The following is a 26,600-nucleotide window of genomic DNA, read 5'->3' on the forward strand; positions in this document are numbered from 1 at the left end:
ATACCTAAGAAAAAGGAAATTTGCTCAGATTGCAAACCACTTTTTAAATGCCCCCAAATCTTCCCCGACTGACGCTGTCTCTCTACACAGTTCTGGATACACGGACCTTGAAGATAACACCTATCACTGCAAACTCTTTCACAGGTCTGCTCGCTCCTGGGCTGAGGTCTCAGGAGGACTTGGCTTTTCCCACACCTCCCATCCCATTAGTCAGCACAGGGAGGTTAGCTGACACACGGCTACCAGAAGTATCACCCGAGGCCAGGTACAGTAGAGATGTATTGCTAATCTCCCTTTCCTGAGGCCAGGGTCTGTCGGAGACACATAGACACTGCAGGCGTTGGAAGGATGGATGGGACGCACACTGACACCAGCAGTATGGACGGCCTGTCCTCCTCCAGGCTGCACTGAGCACCATCACGGCAGGAGCCAGGGAAGAAGAAACTTGAGCTGGGTAGGTGGCTCGGTTGATAAAGGCCTTGCCTCGAAAGCACTAGGACTTGGGTTTCATCCCCAGACTCTCATAAAAGACCCGAGTGTGATGGCATGTGTTTGAGGTCCTAGTGCACGGGAGGTAGAGTCAATCCCTGGGTCTTGGACAGCCAGCAGCGACTTGAAAAGTTCCAGGTCAGTGAAAGACAGGACAGTGTCTCAGAGAGCAAGGCGAATGGCCCCTGAGAACAACAATTGAGGTTGACAGCTGGCCTCCATACACACACACACACACACACACACACATGTTCACACATCACAAGACACTCAAAACAACTCAAGAGAGACTAATGATGAGGCAAACCAATGTTTTTGAGAAACGTAATTAAAAATCTGTGTCAAATTAAATAATTCATTCATTGATGAAATTACTCTTTTCTAGATTGAGACACCAATTTTCATAGTAAAACAAACATTATGAATTTTGTTAAAATGGTGGTTGCTAAGTCTGTTTATAATCTCTTCCCACCCCACTCCTACAGACATACTTTCCTCCAACAATTTCAATGATATTTAATCAGGATTGACTTCCAAATATAGTCATAAAATTATGAATTAATTGGTGCTTGCCCACCTCTCATTAGTAAGAACACCTGGAGACTAGTGGGGCACAGCAGCACATACCCAAGGAATTAGCTGTGCACATAAGAACTCACAACTCAGTAGAGCTGAGTGGATGATAAGTTTGGGGTTAATTTTTTAAAAGCACACTAGTGCTCTCTTTTGTTAATTGTCCCACATTTGCAAGGAAAAACTGAACCCTAGGAAAGTTTGGTCCAGGGGTTGGAGTGAGGGCCCAGATTGATCTTCCAGGTTCCCAGCACCCACACAACAGCTCACAGTCATCTGCAACTCCAGTTCCAGGGAAGCCAATGGCCTCTTCTCTTCTGGATTCTGTGAGCACCAGACACACATATGCTGCACAGACATCCATGCACCCAAAACACTCATACATATAAAATACTAAATATAACAATAATAATAATGATAGTGATAATAATCCAAACCTTAAAGTAAGAAAGTGTTTGCCTCAGGGCTCTTCTGAAACAAGAAACAGACTATTCTCTGTCAGCTCAAAGAACCGTGGCTTTCTTTCCCTGTGGTCTTCAGTCGCATTACTACATCAGCCATCCATCAGTGACACAGGTCCCTGCCTAGGTGATGCAACTGGGTACCCAGGCTCCAAACAGCACCCAAGGCAAGTGTAAGTGTTTGACTTGGTTCTGGTCACCACAGGACAGACTCTGTCGATCTAGCCCAGAAAATGCTACCAGTTTCACTTCTGTCCCAGTAAAAATCAAGGATTAAAATCCTTCAGTTACTGGGAACTCCGGGAGTGAGCTCTGTCAACCCAGGGGGAGGTGGAGTAACCTGGTCACCATCTACTGAACTCTGAGCATCCAAATAGTAACACAAAGCCTTCCACAGTCAGTCACCTTGTTTTCATCTCATTTCGTAATTTCCCTAGAAATCAGCTGGAGAGGTGCATTTGCACGGTACATGTGCCGCCTGGCAACACTCCAAATGATCTCATTTAAAAAATATTAAACTACTTTTCATCAATGTCCAAAACGTACTTTTTCTTGCCTCACATTACGGCAGGGGTGTATGTGTGTCACCGGATGTACCCAACCTCACCTTAAAGCTATTAAAAATCGTTATCCTTTGCCATTTAATAAATCCGAGCAGTGTCCACCTCTTCTCTTGGGATTAATAGGGCTTTGTGTATCCAGGATGTTGGGAGTGATTGTATGTGTATGCCTGTGTTCACCTGTGAATGAAGATTTTAAACATGATTCCTGAAGATTCTAAAGAATTCTAGCTGCAATTAAAAAAAAATTACTGGAAAACAAGGGCCACCTCTGTGATGACTAGCACAAATGACCAGGAGGACAGAATTTCTTATCCACAGAGATAAAGGATTGGGTGGAGTTTTATTTCAATAAGTAGGCGTTTCATCAAATCCCTTCTATTTGTGTGTGCACATGGACATGTGTGTGGAGGAATGAACATACTCACGTGTGCACTTGGGGGTGGAGACCAGAGGCCAATCACAGCTCTTGTTCCTGAGGTGACACCCATATTGTTTTAAACAAAGAGAAAAGAAACAGTCCCTAAGCCACCTTCGGGAGCTTTGGCTGGGAAGCTGGTGGGTTAGCCCCAGGGGTTTGCTAGTTCCTGCCTCCTCGGGGTTAGAATTACAAGTGTGTGTCACCACATGCAGGGGGTGCTGTTCTGATACAGTCTTACTAAGTGACCCTGGTTGGCCTAGAATTTGCTATGGAGGCCAGCCTGACCTTTGTCCTCACACAGATCTACCTGTCTCTGGGAGCTGATAAAAGTGGCACCACCAGGCTCTGCCATATTAATTTTTTCCCTACGCATGGGGATCAAACTCAGGTCCCTGTGACTGACAGGCAGGCATTTCCAGCCCACAAAGCTTACTTTTTCTTGGAAGTTTTCAGCAAAATTTAGTATGTGTAAATCAGCTTAAAATTCTTTTCTTGGATGATGTTAAAACTTCCAAATCATAGTGGAATAATTACATACAGCAACACATAATAATATTCACATACTGATAATATAAATAATAGTGTAGTCTGATGTGTGCACCACCCCACCCCACCCCACTTTCTGAGAGGCCTCAGTGCACCAACAGAATTGGTCAGCTGCGAGCTGCTACCAGGATCCTAGAGACTAGAATAAAGCAGAGACAGGGGACAGGGGGGGTGGGGGTGGGTGATGAAGGGAGGGGGAAGGGGGTGTTAGCAGGTGGGGGGTGGAGGGGGGATGGGGCAGACAAACAGCAGATGCGACAGAACAAGAATGATAGTGGGAATAGCCCTGCTCACTTTGTGCCTGTAGTGTTCAGATCTAGATTTGGAAATTTGAAGTGACCCAATAAGTAGCTGGTTGAATGACTGACTGTCTGTCTGAATGAATGAATGAATGAATGAATGTCATAAACTTTCTCTTATCCACAGTTTTGCTCTCCAGGTTTCACTTTCCAAGGTTTAAGTTACTTGTGGTCCACATGGAGGCTCATGACAATGCACATGGTATTTTGAGAGTAGTAGAAACTCTTGAGGGAGAGAGACAGGAGAGACGTTGGGACAGAGCCCACCACATAGCCTTCATAACAGCATGGTGCTTTGATTGTTCCATTGTATCATTAGTTATTGTCTTTAATCTCTCTCTGAGCCCAATTTGTAATTTTAAATTGATCGTAGATAGGTACACATTGTAACAGACAATAGAGTTGTGCTATTATCTGTGGCTTCACTGGGAGTCTACCCGGGTCCTGAGACACAGCAGGCCCGGAAGACACAGCAGGCCCAGAAGATAAAGAGGCCCTACCATAAAAGAAGATCCATAAAAAGAAGTGGGAAAACAATGATAAGCAAGCTGAGGAGCTTAAAGAGTGGGGTTCCCCGAACCCCAAGAAACTTTCGCCTACTCTGTCAAAGTCTAACAGCACCAGTCCGGCTCCAGATGGGCCCGGGGCTCACGTCCCTGTGCGGTTTGGAGCTGTGGAACGTATGGATAGCCTCATAATGAATCCTGGCTCAATTTCAACAATCCCTCCAAATGTTTTTTAAATCAAACCTTACAAGTGATTCATTTTCATTTCCTTTTTCTCTGGTTCCCGTGTCCTCTCTGTGTTTTCCCTGGTGCTGGGGCCGAAGGGTGGAAATGGCTATCCAGATTCGGGAGTGGGCCATCTAGGCCTAAAATCAAACACCGGCCGCTTACACAGAATCAACACCACATCTGGGAATGCCCAGAAAACACAAAGTCAGGCAGGAAGAGCTTTCTGGAAGCAACAACACTTTTAGGAAACTAGAATCAGCACGCTGCAAACAGGGCAAGCCCTGAATCCAACAGAGACCTGTGCAAGGCTCTGTGTGCCCAGGACAAGGAATGCAGAGGAGTGTGTGCCGATTATTAAACAGACCCCCTCCTTGCAGGCAAAGTGGAGATTCCTGCACAGGTTTGAATGTGCACACCAAACCGCGGTGACTTCACTGCCAGCAGTGGTCTGACTTCTCTCTCCACCCTCAGTCCTTGGGCTGCACACTGGTCCTCTGCCCTTCTGACTACAGGACTATATTAGTCACCTTTAGCCTCCTCCACGTGGCTCACAGGAAGCCTCTCTAAGGCTTTCCCACTGATGCCCTCTCTCCCCAAAGCAAAAGAGTTTCTGGAAGCCAAACCAAGGGCGGGTTATACGTTTGGGCCAAGGCTTAGGTTACCGGAATCTGAGAGCACTGGTTGAAAGAAAGGAAAAGGGTTCCTAACTCAGGCTTTAACCACTGGCCCTCACTGTGTGACCTGACTTCGAACCTGAAATAAATTGTGCCAGGTAGAGCATGTATCCTGTGGCCTTCCTCACTTCTCCAGCTGTGGAGATCGGCTGCACATACACAGGGCAAGCCACAGAAAACCAGGAAATGTGAGGATTCCAGCTGTTAGAAACAAGGAAGTAAAACAACCCACGGCCCGAGCCCTGGACGATTTGTGTGGGGAAAACATACACAGGGGTGGGGCTAATAAGAGAATCATTACGAAGGAAGACAAAGGTCTCTTCAGACTGAACACCAGAGTCCCTGCACTTTGACCAGGAGAAAACACCACTGTTAAATCATTTGTTGTCATAAAGAATAACAAAAGCCACAGCCAGAATTGTCTCTCCATGAAGGCTTTCCCATCTTCGGTTATATGGATGCATCCCTCCCCAGTGGAAATGGCTCTCCTGGTCGCTGCCTGTACTAGCTTCTGGAGTGAGCATGCGCAAAGAAGACCTTGCATAGACTCCAGGAGGACCCCTGCTGGGGGCGACTCAGCTGCCTGACAGAGGGCAGGCTCCTTAGCAATGAGAATTCCCCTCTCCAGGTAGGTCTGTGATACCAACGCTACCCAGATGAGCATGGGATCCACGGGGTTTAATTGCACATGCGAATCTTACCCTTCTCTGACATGAATAAGCTAAAGGGGAAAGGTTAACACGCTGGTGAGAAGAAAAACTGCTGCAGAATAAGAATGGTCTCGTTTCATTGAAAAAATAAGGAGTCTGCTCTCCCTCCCCAACGATCTCTGTAGTAACAGGCAGAAGGAAGGCTGGGCCCGGGTCCCACCGGTGCCTCGAAGGATGTCTTCTGAGAAAGGACCCCTGTAGTGTATTTATGTATGACAATGCATTTAACACCACAATCGGAGACCTCAGATAACTTAGCTCTGCTGTCATCGTAAGATAGTGTTTGCCTATGGCTTGTGTGTAAACTATTGATGACACAGTTCGTTGGCCATTAAGATGACGTCTGTAGTCAAATACCCCAGGAACATAACATAACACAGCATGCGAGTGGGCACACGTCATAAATATTTTGCTCACTATCCCATAAGAACATATGCAGCCTCCACCCAACCACTCATCAACCCCTACCTCTACTGTGAAACTCTATCCCATCTTTCAGGATCAAGACTGAAGTCTGACCCCGTTCAGAGACAGCCAAACAGGAAAGGCATCCAGCCTGAAGACATAGCCTATGAAATTCCTTGTAAAGGGCTCGCCTGGCTTCTGGGAATGCCAGCCAATACAAATTTCCGTGGCTTTATTAACATATGCAGCTACGCAAGAGGGAAATGATAATAAAACAAGAGCCCTTTTGAGTCTGGACTTTCTGAATCCAGGCTTCAGTGTGGGAGGCAGGAGGAAGCTGGTTAAGAAAGCATAAAGGGTGGCCAGAGGGACGAGGGCTAAAAGGGGGAAACGGAGGTACAGGGGTACAGGCCCTGGGGGCTTGCGTTTGTAAAGCTCCCCTATCGGGTGGGATGCAACAGGCAGCAACCACCATTCATGTGCAGGCGTCTAAGGATTAGTGAGGAGTATGCAGGATTATAAAATAACAGAAGGGCTCTTCTGGCCCTGGCTAGAGACGGAATGAAATTGACTGTATAAGCAGGGTGCGCCCTCTCTCCTTTTAGCAGAGAGGGGCCATGCTTCCAGGGCTGTAGACAGTGGCTACTCACTCAGTCCTACTTAAATGGACAGAAGAATGACAGCACTGTGTGTCCACTGAGCTCAACAAGACTGCTAGCCCTCCAAGAGACCAACCACATCTTTGCATAGGAACACACTGGTTTGGTCCTGTTAAAGTGACTTGTTGCTTATTTATATAAAATATAAATATACCTTCCGGTTTCTGTCTGTGCCCAGGACTGATCCTGTGCCACAGTTCTCCATTCCCAAATACTGCCAGGAGAGAGCTGGGCTCCCAGGAGTGCTGGCATACCTGTAAGCTCAGGTAAGACTACCACTTCTGCTCAAATTCCAGGATCAAGAAGCACCGTCCAGAGACAGGACACAGGAACCAAGGAAGAGCTGGGGACAGGATCCTTCCGGTTTCTGTATGCACACCCAAACTGACCCTGTGCCACAGCTCTCCATACCCAAATTTGTCCCAGAGAGATCTGGTATCCCAGGAGTTCTGATACACAGGCTTTTAGGAGGGACAAGTCACAGTTAGAGACTGCAAGACCAGCTAACACCAGAGAGAACCAGATGGGGAGAGGCAAGGGCAAGAACATAAGCAACAGAAACCAAGGCTACTTGGTATCATCAGAACCAAGTGCTCCCACCACAGCAAGCCCTGGATACCCCAACACGCCAGAAAAGCAAGACTGATTTAAAATCATATCTCATGATGACGACAGAGGTCTTTAAGAAGGACATAATAACTCCCTTAAAAAATACAGTAGAACACAGGTGAACAGGTAGAAACCCTTAAAGAGGAAACACAAAAATGCCTTAAAGAATTACAGGAAAACAAAATTAAACAGGTGAAGGAATTGAACAAAACCATCCAGGATCTAAAAATGGAAATAAAAACAATAAAGAATTTACAAAGGGAGACAATCCTGGAAATAGAAATGTAAGAGATATAGGAGAGAATCTCAGGTGTAGAAGATACCATAGAAAGCATTGACACAACAGTCAAAGAAAATGCAAAATGCAAAAAGCTCCTAGCCCCAAACATCTAGAAATCCAGGACACAATGAGAAGACCAAACCTAAGGATAATAGGTATAGAAGAGAGCATAGATTTCCAACGTAAAAGGCCAGTAGATATCTTCAACAAAATTAGAGAAGAAAACATTCCCAACCTAAAGAAAGAGATGCCTATAAACATACAAGAGGCCTACAGAACTCCAAATAGATTGGACCAGAAAAGAAATTCCTCCCGTCACATAATAATCAAAACACCAAATGCACTAAAGAAAGAAAGAATATTAAGAGCAGTAAGGGAAAAGATCAAGTAACATATAAAGGAAGACCTATCAGAATTATAGCAGACTTCTCACCAGAGACTATGACACCTAGAAGAACCTGGGCAGATGTCATACAGACCCTAAGAGAACACAAATGCCAGCCCAGGCTACTACACCCAGCAAACCTCTCAATAGGATAATAGGTATAGAAGATATAGATATAGATTTATCGCCATAAATGCAGAAACCAAGCTATTCCATGACAAAACCAAAGCACACAGTATCTTTCAACAAATCCTGCCCTATAAAGGATAATAGATGGAAAATTCCAACACAAAACTACACCCTAGAAAAAGCAAGAAAGTAATCTTCTTTCAATAAACCCAAAAGATGATAGCCACACAAACATAATTCCACCTCTAACAATAAAAATAACAGGATGCAACAATCACTATACCTTAATATTTCTTAACAACAATGTACTCAATTCCCCAATAAAAAGACATAGACTAACAGAATAGATACATAAACAGAACCTCGCATTTTGCTACATACAGGAAATGCACCTCAATGTCAAAGACAAACACTACCTCAGAGAAGTGGATATTAGCCCAAAAGTTCAGAAAAAACAAGATACAATTCACAGACCACACGAAGCTCAAGAAGAAGGAAGACCAAAGTGTAGATGCTTCAATGCTTCTTAGAAGGGGGAACAAAATTCTCACAGGAGGAAATATGGAGACAAGTAAGGAACAGAGACTGAAGGAAAGGCCATCCAGAGACTTTCCCACTGGGGGATCCATCCCATATATAGTTGCCAAACCTGGATGCTATTGCGGATGCTGGGAAGTGCTTGTTGACAGGAGCCTGATATGTGTGTCTCCTGATCGTCTCTGCCAGAACCTGACAAATACAGAGGCGGATGCTCGCAGCCAACCATTGGAATGAGTGTGGGGTCCCCAATGGAGGAGTTGGAGAAGGGACTGAAGGAGCTGAAGGGGTTTGCAGCCCCATGGGGGGAGCAACAGTGTCAACGGGCCAGACCCCTCTGAGCTCCTGGGGACTGAACCACCAACCAAAGAGTACACATGGAGGGACCCATGACTCTGGCCGCATATGTGGTAGAGGACAGCCTTATTGGACATCAGTGAGAGGAGCGGCCCTTGGGCCTGAAGGAGTTCGATGCCCAGTGTAGGGGAATGCTAGGGCGGTGAGGTGGGAGTGAATGGGTGGGTGGGTGGGGGAGCACCCTCATAGAGGCAGGTGGAGGGGGGATGGGATAGGGGGTTTCCAGAAGGGAGACCTGGAAAGGGGATAACATTTGAAATGTAAATAAAGAAAATATCCAATAAAAGAAAAAGTATATAAATATGATATTTCATGTAGCTCCCTTTTTACTATTAAAAGTGTAATTCCTTATGTAGATTAGTCACCAATTATGGACTATATGAATACATCTACATCTACATACACACATACATACACACAAACATACACACAAACATGCACACACAAGTACACACAAACATATACACATACACACACACACATACACATACACACACACATACACATACATGAAGACAAAGGGAGGGGATAATTCGTGAAGAGAGCTTGTGAGAATCGAAGTGGGAAAAGAGGGAGGGGCTGCAATTGGGGATGTAAAGTGAAATAAATTAATGAATGGGGGAAAAAGTGGACATGGCAGTGAGAAACTCGTCCCGGGCATTAGTTACAAACCCACAGCTGGATGCATCCATTAGAAATCACTTAGAAAGCTGACATGCAAAAATAATTTGTCATCACCCTACATACAAAAAAAAAAAAAAAAACCTAAGAGAGAGAGAGACAGCAGTCAACCTAACTGGACAGGCAGAATTCAATAAATTAGACCTCAGAGGCTTAAATCAAATGTGCTTTGATAATATAAGTGAAGATGGGTTTTCTTTTTAGTATTAAACAAGTCAGCATTTACTTAATTTTTAGAATTACAAGGAATATAACGATGCTCATAAGCAACAAAAAGAACAAAAACTGAACCGGACTCTATCAACTGTAACACTTCTGTGTTGCAAATCACGCAAACCTAGCAGAATAAGAAAAGAAATCTAGCTCTCATCTCTCCGGTATGGCTTACCTCCAGAACATGAGAAGCTTTAACAAGCCAATTATTTCTTTAAAGGTAAGCCATGTAAAGACTGGACAGAGAACTCGAATGGATGTTTCTTCAAAGACGTTCAAGTGTTAAGTAGCATCTGCAACTCACTCCATGAGATGCCACAGGATTCACAAATCTAAGCCACAGTGAAATTGCTAGGTTGTGCCATCATGGTGGTGCTGGTAAGACGGATGGTAACGAGTTTTCAGAAGGATATGCAGAAATTGCAAGCTCATACATTACTACCAGGGATGCAGAATGCTGTTGCTGCCTTGGAAAAAATTCTTAGGAGCTCTTCAAAATGTTAAAGGGAATTCCATTCAGCCCACCAATTACAAGGTGCCTAGGGATTTAAACCATACGTCCACACAGAAACCTGTACAGGAATATCCATAGTAGCAAAGACTGGAACACAGACCATGTCTCCATTAAAAGATAAAGAAAATACAATGTAGCCATACAATTGGCAGCATTCAGCCGTAAAATAAGAATACAGGATGGATACCTAGGAGGCAATGAGATAGGCCAACAAGTAAAGATGCCTGCTATCAAGCACGGCAACCTGAGTTCAATCCTTGGGCTCACTTGGTTGAGAGAAACAACTCCCACAAGTGGTCTTCTGACCTGCACAGCAGAGCTCCCCACTCCCAAAATAAATAATATGTTATTTAACAACAAGAATCAATTTTACAACATGACAGATGGGCCATGTAAGCATGAGTTCATGCATACAAAGAGTCCCCAGTAAGCAACTCTACTAAAACCGACCATTGATTAGTCAGTGGTCGCTGAGGCTGGGGCAGTAGAGGTGGGACAGTGACCAATGGCCAGTCGCTGAGCCTCAGAGAGCCACTTGTCTCTCCCCCCTCCTCCCAGTGCTTGGATACCAGGTGCACACAAAACACCCTACTGTGTATCAGAATCATGACCTCACAGCTCACTGAAGCAGCCATGTCCCCAGCCTTCAGGGGAGCTCAGGCTGTCCAAAAACTTGAGATCCTTCTGCATCTTGTTGTCTCTGTCTCCAGAGAGGAAACCTGGCTCAGGAAAAATTCTTTCTTTTTTTTAATTGAGATAGCATTTTTTTTTTTTAAAAATCTGGAATCATTTATAAAGCACAACCTGAAGTATTTATATCTGCAGTGCAACGCACATTCAATAAACCTTACCATGTGTTCAGAAATATGCAAAGAAAAAGTAGTTTCCAATTTTAGTCTGATTGTGCCGCTGTTTTTATATTGTCAGATACGTCAGCAGTGTGAGTTTGAGAATGTGGAAAGTAGAAAGAATTAATAAAACAAATAGAAAAAATAGCTTCCTATTAATAGCTCCAAATTACTTAACAGTATTTTTACATTTACTTGTGTGTGTGTGTGTATGTGTGTGTGTGTGTGTGGGTGTGTGTATGTGTGGGTGGGTGGGTGGGTGGGTGTGGGTGTATGCCTCTGCCACTGCGCATGTGTAGGGTCAGAGGTCAACCCTTGGGTTGTCTTCTTCCAATCTGCAGCCCCCTGGGATGGAACATGAGCTCTTTGCCTCAGCAGTCAAGGTCCCCAGCCTCTGTCAAGCCCAATCCTTAACCACTTTACACAAATCTGCTATTATATGCTCAGCCATAGTTTGCAGGCAAGTAGAGGCATAAGAACAATGTAAATTTAGGTTTAAAATGTTCTAGGACTGGGTGAGGTGGGGCACGCCTCTACTCCCAGCACTAAGTAGACAGAGGATGGTGGATCTATATAAGTTCAAAGCCAGCCTGGACCACATAGTGAATTCCAGGACAGCCAGGGCTATGTAGGGTTCTGTGTAAATAATAATAATAGTAATAATAATAATACTAATCTTTAAAAATGTTTTACAGGTCTTACATCTTTTCCACTACTCAATTTTGCAACTTGTCAGTCTGATGAAGGCAAGTTTTGTGGTGATAAAGTAAAGAATAACTTTTATTCTTACAGATTATTACTGGTGCCCCGCATTATGCTCTAGCTTGTATCTTACAAGTGCCTCCAACACCCGTGTCTTAAAGGCTGATCCCCAAGTGGCACAGCAGGGATGGGGGCGCCTTAGGCAGGTGGGAACTAGAGGAAGTCTTCAGGTCACTGGGGCGTGCCCTCCAAGGTGACTGTGAGAGCCTGGGCTCTTTTTCCTCTCTCTTCCTTCTGACCATGCTCTGCTGGAACACTCGCCACAGCGTGCTGCTGGCTCGCTGCAGCCCACACAATGGGACTTATTACTCACTAACTAGAATCTCCAACTCGGAGCCAAAACAAACGCTTTCCTTTGTAAACTGATTACGGCATGTATTTGTTAGAGTGGAGGACAGTTGACTGACTAAAGACATGCTGCTCAACGTGGTTACGTGGAAATACAGTGGACTCATGCATGAACATCTCACAAAGACGAAAGACTAAATAAAAGCTTACAAAAAAGTACCACCCCTTTTCAAAAGGGGGGAAAATAGCACATACCAGAAAAAAAATTTCAGCCTGAAAATTAATTTTGCTGAAATTTCTCATTTATCTCAAGAAATTCTTCAGAACAAAGAAGCCTACAACATGGTGCTTGATGCTGTTTGGGGTGGTGTAGGGAGATTTTCTCTAAAAACACGTCCAGAAATAATTCCTAGATGTAACTGCAATGGGCACTAGCAAGAGGTATTCTGGGAAGCTCCCAAGCACCATGACTTAGCCTGTCACATAGAGATGCCCTTCTTCAAAAGTGATGGTTCTAGATACTGTCGTTTCATAAAAAATGACAGGACTCACCATGGAAGAATTGGTTCTTTTTCTAAAAGAAATGAGGACATTTAACAGAGCTTTGTTTCACATCAGCTTCAACCTGAAGCATTCTCTTCAGATGGACCAAACTCATTCCCCTAGCTATTTTCCCCGCACACTGGGCTATAAAGCCTTAGCTGTCCAGGTCACTAGGAAGGAGTCTCAAAACAGGCTGCCAGTGGCTTCTGCAGAGGTACAGGGTCTTCACACAAAAACCCAGAGCAGGCCTCGGAATGTGAGTCTCCCATGTCCTAGTGGCTCTGCAAATTGGGGCTAGGTTCCACTGAGCCTCTACCAGAAAGGAGAGGAAACCAATTTGAAGACCTAAGCACACTTCCAACCAGTGCTGGAATAAAGCAGTCCGTAGACTTGTTCCTCCAAGTCTGGAGTGCTGTGCATGTTGCTGTATCGTCTCGGTTCCTGTCCTTCCTTGTCCTGTCTACCCAAAGGCTCATTTCTGGACATTCTGCTGCCTCACAGAAGTCTGACAGAGTAACAGGACAGACATCAGACACGTCTGCCAACAGGCCCTTCCTTACCTCTAGATATACAAGGGTCCACTGCTAAGTGTCACGTAATAGGTAGCCACAGACATACAGTTTTTCATCATAGTGGGCTGCTTTCTTTATGGTCATTAATTTACTCGGTTCAGCTGTCAGGCACTGACCTGCATAACTAACAACTAGAAAGGGAATCAGAACCATAGTAAAGAAGAGAACTCAAGAGCCTCCCTATACAGAGGCCGTGGGAGGTTTAGCTTGGTTCTAACTCACGTGTGTCTCCCCACCCTCCCAGAACACTAAATGTCCACTTGGTAAGCACCCAGCCTATGCAGGCATCTCCACATAGGAACGTCTGCTGTGATGTGTGCCTGGGCCAACCATTCAGCCTTACAGAATGAACCTCAGCTACTTTAAACATGGAAACAAGAGACAGCCCAAATCACTGACTAGCTGCTTCTTGTTAACTCACTGGAAACCTACATAAGAAAGTTAGTAAGAAAAGAGAGAAAGAAAATCCTTTTCCTTCGCCATTCTTCAGGTCAAAACAGAAATGAAGCAAAGTATCTCCCAGGCACTGTTGTTACGATAACACTATCTACCGTCTTCTTCCCTCATCTGAGGGTTCAACCTCCATGCTGTCAGTTACTTCAGTCAACGGTGTTCCCAAAATAGTAAATAATAATTCCACAACAGACTATTAATAGATTTGAACAACTTGTATTATAATACACTGTTGTAGCCAGGTGGGGCAGTGAACGCAGAGAGAGGCAGACAGATCTCTGTGAATTGCAGGCCAGCCTGGGCTACACAGTGAGTTCCAGGCCGGCTCGGGCTATACAGTGAGACCTGGTCTTAAAATACAACAAGCAAAAGAAATTTCTGTGTTTGCTAATCCCTTACTGTGCTGAGTCATAAATGAAGCATCATCATGGCTAGAGAGTGTGTGGATCCTTTGTAGGGCGCTGTGGCTTCAGTCCCTGACTGAATGCCTCCCACAACGGATGGGTATAGTTATTCAAACAGGTTCTTCCTAACCAAACGATTCTGCAGAAAATGACAGAGGCTGTAAATGGGATTGTACAGGTTGGGAAGACATGAGGACACCTGCCCACAGATTGCCTCGAACAAGACTCTGGAGGTAAAGGCCACGCTAGCTCTGTTCAGAGGCGTTGGGAAATGCATACCTACTCTCATCTATGAGGGAATCCGAAGGCTCTGAGTATCTTTCAGGGCATGCGCCTTCAAACCCTTAAAACTCTATCTTGAAGACAGAGATCGTAAAACTTCTTCCTAGCATCCTTTTTGCGAAATCCTTAATCTAGTGGTGAAGAGAAACACTGATGTTCAACTTGTTGTGACAGGACCTCACTACCCAGTCCAGGATGGACTCAAAGCTTACAATCCTCCTGGAATTACAGGCATCTTCCTCTCCACAGGGCTCAATGCCCACTTCACTCCTAAGGAAGGGAATGCCCTTCTTACCTCACTGCTTTGGAATGAAAAGACATTTGCTTTTAACCCACTCACCTTCCTTAGGACCTTGAAAAAAATGTTCACCTGACCACAGTATGCAAGAGCAATGCAATGCTCTGATTCTCTGAATGGGTTTCGTTGCTTACTGGATAGGCAGAGGCTACACTTAGATAACCATAAAGAATTACAGTCATGTGACTTACTGTAATATCCCACCAGGAAATTCTCTAGCCTTAAACGTGTCTCAACGCTACTTTGTTGGTAATTATTTCCAGGGAGACCTCACCTGCTCATGAAATTAAGGAAAATAGCATTAACTGGACAGTGGTAGTGCACACCTTTAATCCCAGCATTCGGGAGGCAGAGGCAAATGGATCTCTGAGTTGAAGGACAGCCTATTCTACAGAGCCATGTTCAGAGACAGCCATAGCTACACAGAGAAGCCCTGTCTTGGGAAACAAAAAACAAAAATAAAAACAAACAACAACAAGTACTGATGCACCCAAAGACTATAGTGTAAAATACCTCCCCAGAGAGCATAAAAACTCTGGGATCTTTGATGCATGTATCCTTGACCCAAGTCTCATCTATATAGAAATTTTTTTTCAGGAGGAAAAAAAAGAGAATAGTTCACAATCTTCATGCAAGTTTCTTTCCACAGTATGAAGGATGATGGCTGCCTTTCAGAAATGGTACTATGGTATCATTCCGCTATTACTGAATCCCATTGCACATACACTCAGTAAAAGTCAATTCACATACATAAAAGAAGCCCTCGTGACCCACAAATATCATTAAATGTTCACAGCAGCATTTCTTTCTGGGGAGACGGGGTGGGGTCTCATTATTATCTAGAAAATAATTTCCTATTTCAATCTCTGAAAACATATCACCCAGAAGGCGATAAAGATAAATGTTTTCCTTAAAGAAACATCTGTCCAGAAATCTCACTGGCTTGCTCTTCTAACCTCTTTTAGTGTGGTACCAGCCTTCTCTGCTCTATAGCAGCTAATACCAGCTAGAAGGTAAATTCTGAAATGGCATGATCACTGGGCAGAGTCCACTCTCAGGGAGGGCACAGGAATTAATAATGAGACAGAGAGTTTAAGCCATTGCATGGGGAGAGCTACCTCTGGGAGAAAAGAGGCTAAGCAGCCTCAACAGAAGGATAACTCCATCCTGAGACATTCTGGCACAGGAGGGAGACATGATACACTAAATTATATTGGCTCATATATGACTGTCTCACTTTCCAGCTTTGGGGTCTTGCTAGACCTCCATTAGGGTAAGATACACCACTATGCCATCACTGGGAAGTTTGGGCAAATGGAGTTACAAGAAAACCACAGTTCTTGTTCTTCTATCACATGTTACTGCTAGCAAATCATGCTCCCCTCAAATTCCAGTGTGCTTTGAATTAACATCAAAGACAAGAATTCTTAACCCCACCAAATGGCAGATACAGGAATTTCAACTGTTCTGAGATGCTGACTCCAAGCAAATCACGATTAATTTCTTGCCTTCCAAGCTACTAGTAGACAACCAGCAACACCGTCAGAATTGCTGATGAAATTACAGATCACAGGGGCGTCCCGCTAAGACAGTTCTTGCTTTCATCCCCCCAAGCACAGCAAGTTCCCAATGAAAAACAGCTTTTGATTCATATTAGCATTTCAAACACAGTTCCTAAAAATTACCTTCAGGAGTTAATGAACGGAGTGCAGCTATGACTTGGCAGGTATGATTACCAATATAGCCATTTCTCATGTTCTGAAAGTCATACCCTGCCACACACAAAACAAAAACAAAAACAAAAACCAACCAAACAAAAAAACAACCCACTAAATTTTCTACCTGTTTCAGAGGTCCAGGTAGAAACTTATACCAAAAATCCAAAATACACTAGCTTTAATTTATAGCACAACTTTTCTTATATCCAATAGTTTGAGATTACATCTAGGTATTAGTGGAGCCATCCATTCATCTTAGGATCAGGTTAATAACTGGAGCATCCCACTAGGCAGGCCTCTAGTCTTATACTTGCTAATGGCTACTTTGTTGAGAATGGCATTGAGTGCCACCTCGGCTTCTCACCAGGCCAAGGAAGATATTTTAATGGTCCTTACAGATTATAGTATAAATGCAAGGAGACGGTGGGATCCTCTCTTAAGACAGATTTCGTCCAATTAGAAGAAATCCTGTGAATGTTATTAGAATCCCATTTAAAGTCATGATCGGTCTCTGATGTTGGTAATGTTTTCTAACCATTTCTAATAATATTCAGAAAGAGAAGGCCGTATCTAGATAGGTACAGCACAGTAAAAAGCTAACAGTCACACACGTCTAACACAGGAACCGAGGTCAATGTCTAGCCAGGTACAGCACAGATAGAAACAAATTCATGCATATAACACAGAAACTGAAGCCAAGCGACCTGATCATTCCTTAAATCCACCTTTTTCCCACTATCATCACCATCGGGTTAAAGATAAGCCATGCAAGAAACGGTCCAGTTGGCTTGCACGTGAAGTGACCAGAATGGAAATATTTTTTAATATATCGGATACCTGAGAGTTTCATGAGAAGTTCTGAGGCAGCCTTGGCCGACATGTCCCGCCTTAACACACTCCCCTTGCCTTCCTGGGGTGTAAGTGGGTCCTCGGAGACGCTTGGGGTTGACACTTCCGGTTCCGGGCTGAACACGTAGCTGGAGCGAGGCAAAGGCATGCTCAGGGACTCCTCTTCCTTCGGCTCCTCCTTCACTTTAAAATTAAGATTCATAGGCTCCTTCTGGTTTGCAGCTAAAAAAAAAATAAGAATAAGAAAGAAGAAGAGAAAGAAAGGGATATATAGATATATATATATATATATTCATTTCCCCTCTACATTGCCCCACACTTCAAAGGGGTCACAAAGAAAAGGTAGGCCCTGCACACACAGTGCGCCCCCTGAGCCTTGTCCTTGTAGGTATTAGCTTCAGCGCATATAAAACCTGGAGTGTTTTAAGAAGTGCTGTCTTCTCAAAGCATGTGGGCATTTTCTCCTTGGTTTCTCTCAGTCATCTTCCCTGGACATTGCTATTGCACCCTGGCATGTTCTCCAGCAAATTCTATCATCAAACAACATCTCATGAAATTATTCTGCTGTCAAATATTGACATAAAATCAAGGGTAAGCTGCAGTATCTAAACCTGAAACCCTGGGGTGGGCGGAAAGTCGATAACGGAGAATCTGCCAAAACGAAAAGCAGGACTAGAGTTGCGCTGTTCTCTCATTATCTATCAATGGACACTACTGACCCACGCACAGCAGCCATATGCTTTCTACTGTTACCATCAGTAACCTATGCCTGCAGCCTGGGCCATCTTCACATACAAAATGGGCTTTCATTTTGGTTTCGTCTAAGAAAAAAATATTTTTGAACAATTTTTAATTTAGACAAAAGTTGCAAGGAGAATTCTAAGAGCTTCTATGTAGACTTCTCTGGAATTCCCTAAGGGTAACATCTTATCTATATCTAATCAACATATATTTGTTAGAACTGAGAAATCCATGTGGTTATGACCCAAACTCCAAATTTATCCACTAAGGTCTTTTTCTAAATGCTTTTGAAGCCATGGGCAACTGGTGTGGAGAGCATGATCAAAACAGCGCTGAGCCGCCCGTCATGGGATGGCTTCCACGCGCTGGCTACTCTGTGCCAGGCCTCTCCTCTGGGCACACCTCACAGAAAAGGCCATACCATCCCTCCTATCCCTGCTTATGACCCATGCAGCACCAACGTTGGCTGCGCCACACAGGATGTGTTTGGCTTTTGCTTGTTTGGTTGGTTGGTTTTTATTTCCAACCTGTATTCTTAGCAGCTCTTCTTAGAAAGAGCCTAGCCTATTCCATCTTGACAAACTAGAACAAGGAAATCAGACCCCAACACAAACACCCACAATGCCTTTTCCCATCTCTAAGGATACTCACTGTAGAATATCTGTTTGAAGGGCATAACATATTTGCAAACTGGGCCCAATAGGGCTAGAGGAACATCTCCAGGTCTCACAGTTACAACTATGCAGAACTGGGACTAGAACCGAGGTGTCTGTGTCCCTGACTTCTTTCAGCATACTGCTTCTCCACCTGGGGCCTTATGTTGTAACAAAACCAAGCTTTAAAGCCCTGGTTCAAATACCACTTGCTCGGTGAGGTCCACACTGACTGACCTGTTTAAGATGGCAACCCTCACCTGACTGTACTCCCCATCTTCTTTGCTCTCCTGCAATCTTTTTATTCCCCCAAATATGAACACTTACCACTTAATAACACCCTGTTAGGGACAGTATTGTTCCCCTTCCCCAATCCCTTGGAACGTTGAAGCTTCAACTTTCCAATGCGAGTTTATTTGCATTAGGGCTTTAAAGGGACACAAGTTAGCTCAATGAAGCATGAAGGTAGGGTTAGAATCCAATGTCAGTGGTTCTAAGAACTATTTGACTCCTTCTCTACTTATAAAGAGAAACACCAGAGATGTCTCTATACGGGGGAAAGGTCAAGTGAGGACATAGGAAAGAAGCCATCTACAAACTGAGCAGAGAGGCCTCAGGAGAAATCAAACCTACTGACAACTTGACATTGGGCTTCCAGCTTCTAAAACTATAAGAAATAAACATCTGTGGTGTAAGACTCCCAGACTACAGTGCTTTGTTATGGTGGCCCTAACAGATGAATCAAGTATTATGTAGTGTGTTTTGACTGATTATAATGTGTGAATAATCTGTTCTCCTGACTCCAGGGTCAGCTTTACGAAGACACTAACCTCTGTTCTTAAAGTGGATGTATGTCAAGAGCACAGAACAGTGGCTGGCCCATTTCAGGTCCTATTCTGATACAGTCCTATCTGTACTTACTGAAAGGTAAAATGTGCCTGTTCTAAAGCAGCAACATTGATAGCATGCTAATAGCTCCATGGTCGACAAAAGTGAAGAACCCTGGCATTCCAGTCAGAAGTAACCGGACTTGCTTTCCCTGGATGTCTTGTCGGGGTCAAGCTCGGATGACTGAGTCAAAGCTGTCTTACCTGCCTAGACCGACCATGGGCTTACCTGCCTAAACCGTGGGCTTACCTGCTTAGACCATGGGCTTACCTGCCTAGACCGTGGGCTTACTGGGACATCTGGAAGACCCACATGGATCCTAGCATCACAAATGGGCAGTCTTTGTGGACACTGCTATCAAAATCTAAAGCAAAGGGCACAGCCGCAGTCTCTAGAGCATCTTGCAGGTGGGTGTTCCCACCTCATCCCAGGTCCTTCACCCTCCCGGGAGGCTGCTGGAGCATCACAGTGCCTGTCTTGTCTCCACAGCTTCCTTGCAGAACCTTCAGAAAACCTTCCTCAGCGGATCTCCTCAGCCACAACACCGTAATCAGCATGGTTTTCATGTGTGTGCCTTCCTCCCTATCCTTTCAGAAGGGGTAATTCAAAGTGGATGGTTACACACTTGGAAACTGCTTCCATGCTGTGCCTTTTATTTACAAACACGCTTAACCTTCTCAGATGAGACTAGGGAAGGTAAAATACTGAGGAAAATTCCAACTTCAGAGAGGGCAACCACACTGAGCGGATGCTGGTGGAACTCGTGAGTGCCTTCCAGGAAGGTTAATAAAAAGACTTCCAAAACAGAAGACATCCAGCATTGTCAGTGAAACGTGGGCTTCACGGACTTTCGACAAGGCTGTTGGAAAGCAACAGGCCAGCTCTACACTGCTGTCATAGACGTTTGCATGGTACTACTGACCTGGCTTCCATTCTGACGGTATCAAGAATATCATAGCATTGCAATGTGTGGAGGAGGTATAAACGTAGCTAACGACACAACGGAAAAACATGTGGAACGTAGCTAATGACACAATGGAAAAACATGTGGAAGATACTTGTCTCGTCAAGTTCCATTTCCAAGGTACTTGGGCATAAAGAGAAGATAGGAAAATAAAAGTAGGCAGGCTGAGCTCCTCTGTCAACGATCAGAAATACATTCACTGAGATGAGTACACGAAGTCAGAATTTTATAACTAATATGACCAAATGATTGTCATCTTTCAAGTGATGCTAATTTTAAAGACATATACATGCAGAGAAAAGTAAAATTGAAGATGGTTTCCTTGGCAGGGCTGGGACAGGATCACTAGAAGAACAGCTAAGATCTGTGGCTTACTGTGATATCTACTTCATTCGTGTTACATACAAAGGTCCGTGCACACATGGAGCTCAGACCATAAAGGCTTTCAGAGCAACTTGAGGTTGGAAGTCACTCGACTGCTCACACCTAACTCACTCATCTCACTCATTAAGTCTCACTAATCAAGAGGCCCCCTGTCTTTCATTATTTGTTCCAGATACTTTAGGAGCTGAGCCATTCATGTTATAAAATCACGTACAGCTGCAAGTCTGTGTACTTGGTGGAATGGGCAGTTTTTAAAGGCAGTTTCTATGAGTGTGAACAACCAACTCAAGATAAAGATGAATGCAGGAAAGGAATGGGTGTGGGCAAAATAATTCCAAAATAATTCCAGAACCTCAATCTTCAATGGTGGACATTGATGAGGTGCAAACAAATCTGTATAACAAACAAGGCGTCCTCAGTTCACAAGGAAATGCCTTCTAAGATTTGGTTCCCAAAGAAAAGCTCCATACAACTTATTTCAAGTCCATTCTTTGGTAAATGGAGTGGCTCAGAGAGTAAAGATGTTTGTCACCAGGCCTGATGTCCTGAGTTCAATCACTGGGACCCACGTGATGGGGGGCATGAACAAACTCTCACAAGCTGTTCAGATGTTCTCTGACCTACACACACACACACACACACACACACACACACACACACACACACACACACAGAGAGAGAGAGAGAGAGAGAGAGAGAGAGAGATCATTCTTTGGTTTAATAATGAGCACAACAAACATTTAAATGATTACAAGGAGAGTTAAGCCATTTTCAAGCACACAGGGAGAACATGAATATTTGCAGGTGAGGAAACTCAAAGGTTAGCAAATGGCCAGCCAATCACAGATTGAGTACAGAGGCACTAGGCTCTAGAGCATACACTGGAGGTGCAGAGCCCTTGCTTCCTCACAAGGCACTCAGCTTCCTTTAAGAGGAACATTGCCCTAAGCAGCACAGTGCAGGCCTTGGAGAATAAGTAAAGAATTGGACTGAGCCCAGGAGTATTAATGACAAAGGGAGAGAGGGTACTTCCTGAAAGCCTAGGATCCCAGGACTGTTTGCCTGGATGGAAGAGGGAAAGAGACTGGAACACAGTTGCATTGGTACCATGCTGTCGGTCCCTGCAGCTGCTGAAGGAAAGAGACACGTGTGTGTAAGATGAAGAGAGACACATGTGTGTATGAAGAGAGACACATGTGTGTAAGATGAAGAGAGACACATGTGTGTAAGATGAAGAGGGAGCTTTGGTTTCCAGCCTGGTCATCGGGTGAATGCTAAGCTGGTCTGTGACAATGCCTGGCCACTGGGAATTACATTGCCTGCCTCATCCTAAGCCAGAGCCAGACCTGAGAGGAGAACTTCATACACATGATTTTCAAACAATGTTCAAGGAACCCTAGGATCTGCTTCATGGGTTCCAATTAACGTCTGTCTCAAACATAATTTCTAGGTTCCTTTTGAATTCATGTAACAGGTGATTTTAACATGTATATCCTTGCAAGGATTACACCTGAAATGTCTAATCACCAGAGACCACTAAGGTGATGAGCTGTGTTGATGAATCAGTTTAGTTTTGTTAATGCAGTGTCTTCTGCTACCACAGGACTGTTAGACTTCTAGAAATACCTCATGATAAGGAAGCAGCTTGCTGATCTGTGTAAAACCCTAGACCTGTGAGCAAGTGTTGCTGTAAATCTGTACAATCACAGTACCACCAGAGCCTGCAGGATTCTTTAAGTCAGCTTCTCAACCTTAGCAGTGTGGATGTCTGGACTGGATCACTGCTAGAGAAGGGGCTGCCATACATACCACATGCCTAGTCTCTATTGACTAGGTGCCTGTAGCTCCTACCAGTTGTTAAAACAAAAATATTTCTCTAGGCATTCCCAGCTGTCCCCTGAGCATACCTGCCTTAAATTAAATGCCAGGGTAGGTTCTAGAACATGTGCTTGGGTGTGGCCCTCTGAATATGACCAGTAGACAAAACAAGACAGAGATATGCAAAGATACATAAATGTGGTCGGATCTGTCTGGTATGGATCACACACAGTACACAGCCCAGGGGACAATGAGTGTTTCTCTAGATTAGTGTTTCTGATAATGCCAGTGACACTTTGGATCTTAATGCCATCCCCATGCTGCAGACAAAGAACCTGAGGTCCAAAGAGAGTAAAACCTTCCCAAATACCAGGCCACTAGTTACCGAGTGGCCAGTGCAGAATCCTGCGCAGCTCTGCTGTGCTGACCAGTGTGGGATGATCCTGGCCTGGCCCTTCACTAAGGAGTACGAGCAGGTGCTGAACGCTCGCAAACTCCAAAGGAGAGACTTAGTTATTGCAGCATCTGAATAATTAAAGGGACCCCGTGGCGATAGGACAAGTTCTTAAACATCACTTCCCACTTCCTACAATGGGTTGCACAAAGTTGTTTCTCTTTTTATTGATTTTGGGGGTGTTTGTTTGTTTGTTTGTTTGGGGGATTAAGGCCTCTATATACAGCCCTGGCTGGCCTTAACTGTCCAAATACTGGGATTGCAAGTATGAGCCTTCCTACCTCACAATGTTTTAGCAAAACAGATCTAGAAATGTAACAGACAATAATATTGCTATAAAGACCATGTTCCACGACACCAAATAACTCTTCAATCTAACTGCTTAGGTTTTAAAATAAATGTAACAAATGTAAACTGGTAAAATCGTTCTTTTTTTTTTTAAGTACCACTTCTATGTGCTTTACATAGAGGCTGCATTTAGTAGGTTTCTTGGGAAAAGTGAATTAATTGAACATTTAAAATACAACAAAGAGAAAGCCAACAGTGTTTCCATCCCCTTCTTTTACAATAAGAAAACAGGGAGTCAGAAAATGATACATTTTTAAAAGTCACAGTTGTCAATGACTGAATTAGAATTAAACCTTAGTTTTTGGGACTGTATCCCAGCTTCTACCAAGCACAGGAATTATGTCCTGTAGGAGGAGGCATGTCTGCACCTATGAACAGACTTTGGACCTGGAATTTTTCAATGATTTAATATGCTTTAGGTGAGAAAAAAATAAATTGTCTTCTGAAAGCATAAGGCCACCGTTTAATTAAATAACAATGACAGTTGAATGCCACTTTTAAATATTAAACACACTATATGCATATGGAATTCTTAAACCATTAATTAAAAAATTTTTAAACCTTACTCTGTATTCTTAAATTATTTTATAACCAGTATAGCCTAAGTTTTAAAGTCTTATATTTCTTATCAATCTCTGCAGGGATTAATCCTTGGCCGGGATTCTGAATCTACCAAACCAAGTCTTCAAAGGTCCCCAGTGACAGTTACAATTACGGACATGGAGCCAATGGATACAGAGAACGGTCAAGGGTAGCAATGGGAAATGGAGTCGTCGCAAGCATGAATAACAAGCTTTTTTCTTTGCAGGCTAACCTATGCTTAACGCCAGCATATGAAGCTGGGTACGAAGCTGGGTATGAAGGTGGGAATGGTTGTCATCCAGCACTCAGGAGGAATACAGACAAGAGTATCTGAATTCAAGGTCATCTTCAGCTACTCAGAGAATGGGAGGCCAATTTGGGCTACAGGAGACCCTCAATAAAACAAAACAAAACAAATCCCACATATAATGAGCAAGAGTAGCCATCTGCAGTAATCGTCTTAACAGACAGGATGTCTCTCTTGTCAACAGCAGGAAGGACTGGGTCCTGGAAAATCACTCAAGCCTTGTGCAAATGTGAAAGCTGTATTTAAAATCCATGCTATTAACATAGTCAAAGAGTGAAATGCCTTAACAGAGAGGACAAGAGAGGAGCCCTACAGGTTGGACCACATCCTTCCCGTGGCCTTTTGAACTGAGACCTACCCCGCAGACATCACCTTTTAACTGCTGCACCTGCCATCTTAGTTAAATTAACAGAGAGACATAGTTTCTAGATCAGATCCTAAATGATCTCAGTCACTACAGATCACCATGAGTCTAAAGAACTAGGGTTTGTGGCAGGCTTAGAAATGGTCAATGACTCCTGCCAGAACAGCCCAGCTCCTCCCAAGAGGAAGAGGAAAAAGCATCCTTGGAACTTCACGGTTGAAGTGACCAGACCCCAGAACAATAGGAGAGAAGGCAAAGGCTGGATATGACAAGAGTGTGTTCAGGAACCTTCATTTTTCCTGAGAGTAGTGGCGAGCTGGCTACTCAACAGAAAGGGAACTAGCCCCGTTCGGAGCTTGCTAGCCTAGCACAAAGCCCTACTACCACATAACAGGGGGCGGTGGCGCATGCCTGTAATGCCAGCAGTCAGGACTTTAGGCGGGCGATGAGGAGCTCTGCACTGTCCTTGGATACGTGCGATGGCACCTCAACAAAAAAAGCCAGCTGAGCAGAGGAAAGTTCTGGAGTCACCAGCTTTGCTTTGAAGGGCTGGGGCTGGGGGGGAGAGAGGGGTGAGATGGCTACGGACGACGTGAAGGCTGCCCAGAGAGAAGGGACTGTGTAGATAACGTTTCTGAAGAGGCACTGGGAGAAAAGAAGTAACCAGATGAGTGACTAAAAGCACAAGCATTAGAAATGATGCCATGATTTGTAGCCAAGGAAAATAAACAGCGGGGCAGACAGAGGTCAGAAGACAGTTCACTTAACTGAGAAATAAAAATTAGGTAATAGCTAATTAAGTGGTCACAAGCCAAGCCTTTGTAGTCAGCCGGGGCTGACGCGTTGCTCGTGTTTCTTACAGCCAAGCCCTCCCAGTCTCAGCTTTCTCATCTATAGAATAGGTTCAGTGGCACTGCCCCTCTGCTGCTGCGGAGGGTTAAATGAGAAGTTGCAACCAAGCGGTTGGCACAGGGCCCGGTTCCCAGAAAATGCTTCTGATTAATGATGCTCTTACAGCAGCAGTGGAAGTTAGTGACAGTCACAACAGGGGCAGAAGAAATGGCTTCCATGAGGACAGGAGTGGCTAGGTTTCAGCTTTATGGATACAATAGTCTCTGATAAATTTCCCCAAAGGTCTACGGAGCTAAAACATTATTCTAGGGCTGGCCAGGTGGCTCATCAGGTAACGGCACCTGCCCAGAAACCTGACATCCTGAATCCAACTCCTGGAACCCTCATGTCAGAAGGAGAGGGAACAATTGAATCCTGTAAATTGTCCTCTGACCACACACACACACTCACAATAAATAAAATGTAATGAGGTGTTTTGGTTGTTGTTTTATTTTGGTTTTGGTTTGGGTTTGGTTTTTTTGGACCATAGGACCAGATACCCATAGGCAGCACAGAAGGAAGAGAGAGAGAGAGAGAGAGATCTGAACTTCAGCGGTGACCATTTTCCACTGTTACAATGTAACGTGTTTGAGATCTCACAGGTGAGGGCCTTCAGGAATGTAAGTTGGCTTTGCTGTTACCACTCTATTTGTGGAAGCCTAAAATAGTAATACACCCTGTATGGCTGGGAGTGTGGCTTCGTGCTAGGGAGGCTGCCTAGCATGCATAAGGCCCAGCAGCACACAAAAAAATTAATCAAACTTCCAAAGATGCCTGCTGTACGACAGTCAGAGGGAGGCTCCGTGCTAGGGAAGCTGGCTAATCCTCGGCACATGCCAAGGGCAGAGACAGAGCCAACCTTCCTGTATGATTACTTCTTTACCTTGTAATTTGTGATATGGACTCCTCGGGGCAGGGCCTGGATTTCAACTCCACTCTCTACTTATTAGCTG

At 44.2% G+C, this 26,600-nt stretch overlaps 1 protein-coding gene across 4 annotated transcripts in view; it reads right to left on the reverse strand.

Moving 5' to 3' along the window:
- Positions 1 to 26,600, reverse strand: part of Znf827 (zinc finger protein 827) — a 164,478-nt gene that overhangs the window by 82,687 nt on the left and 55,191 nt on the right. For all 4 annotated transcript variants that reach the window (XM_085843798.1, XM_029480781.2, XM_085843799.1 and 1 more), the window contains exon 5: positions 17,242 to 17,475. In XM_085843798.1, coding sequence (XP_085699924.1) covers positions 17,242 to 17,475 — 234 coding nt within the window. The remainder of the gene's footprint in view (positions 1 to 17,241; positions 17,476 to 26,600) is intronic.

The sequence above is a fragment of the Mus caroli genome, unplaced genomic scaffold, assembly GCF_978045245.1.
Source record: "Mus caroli unplaced genomic scaffold, Mus_caroli_1 scaffold_10, whole genome shotgun sequence".
Taxonomy (NCBI): domain Eukaryota; kingdom Metazoa; phylum Chordata; class Mammalia; order Rodentia; family Muridae; genus Mus; species Mus caroli.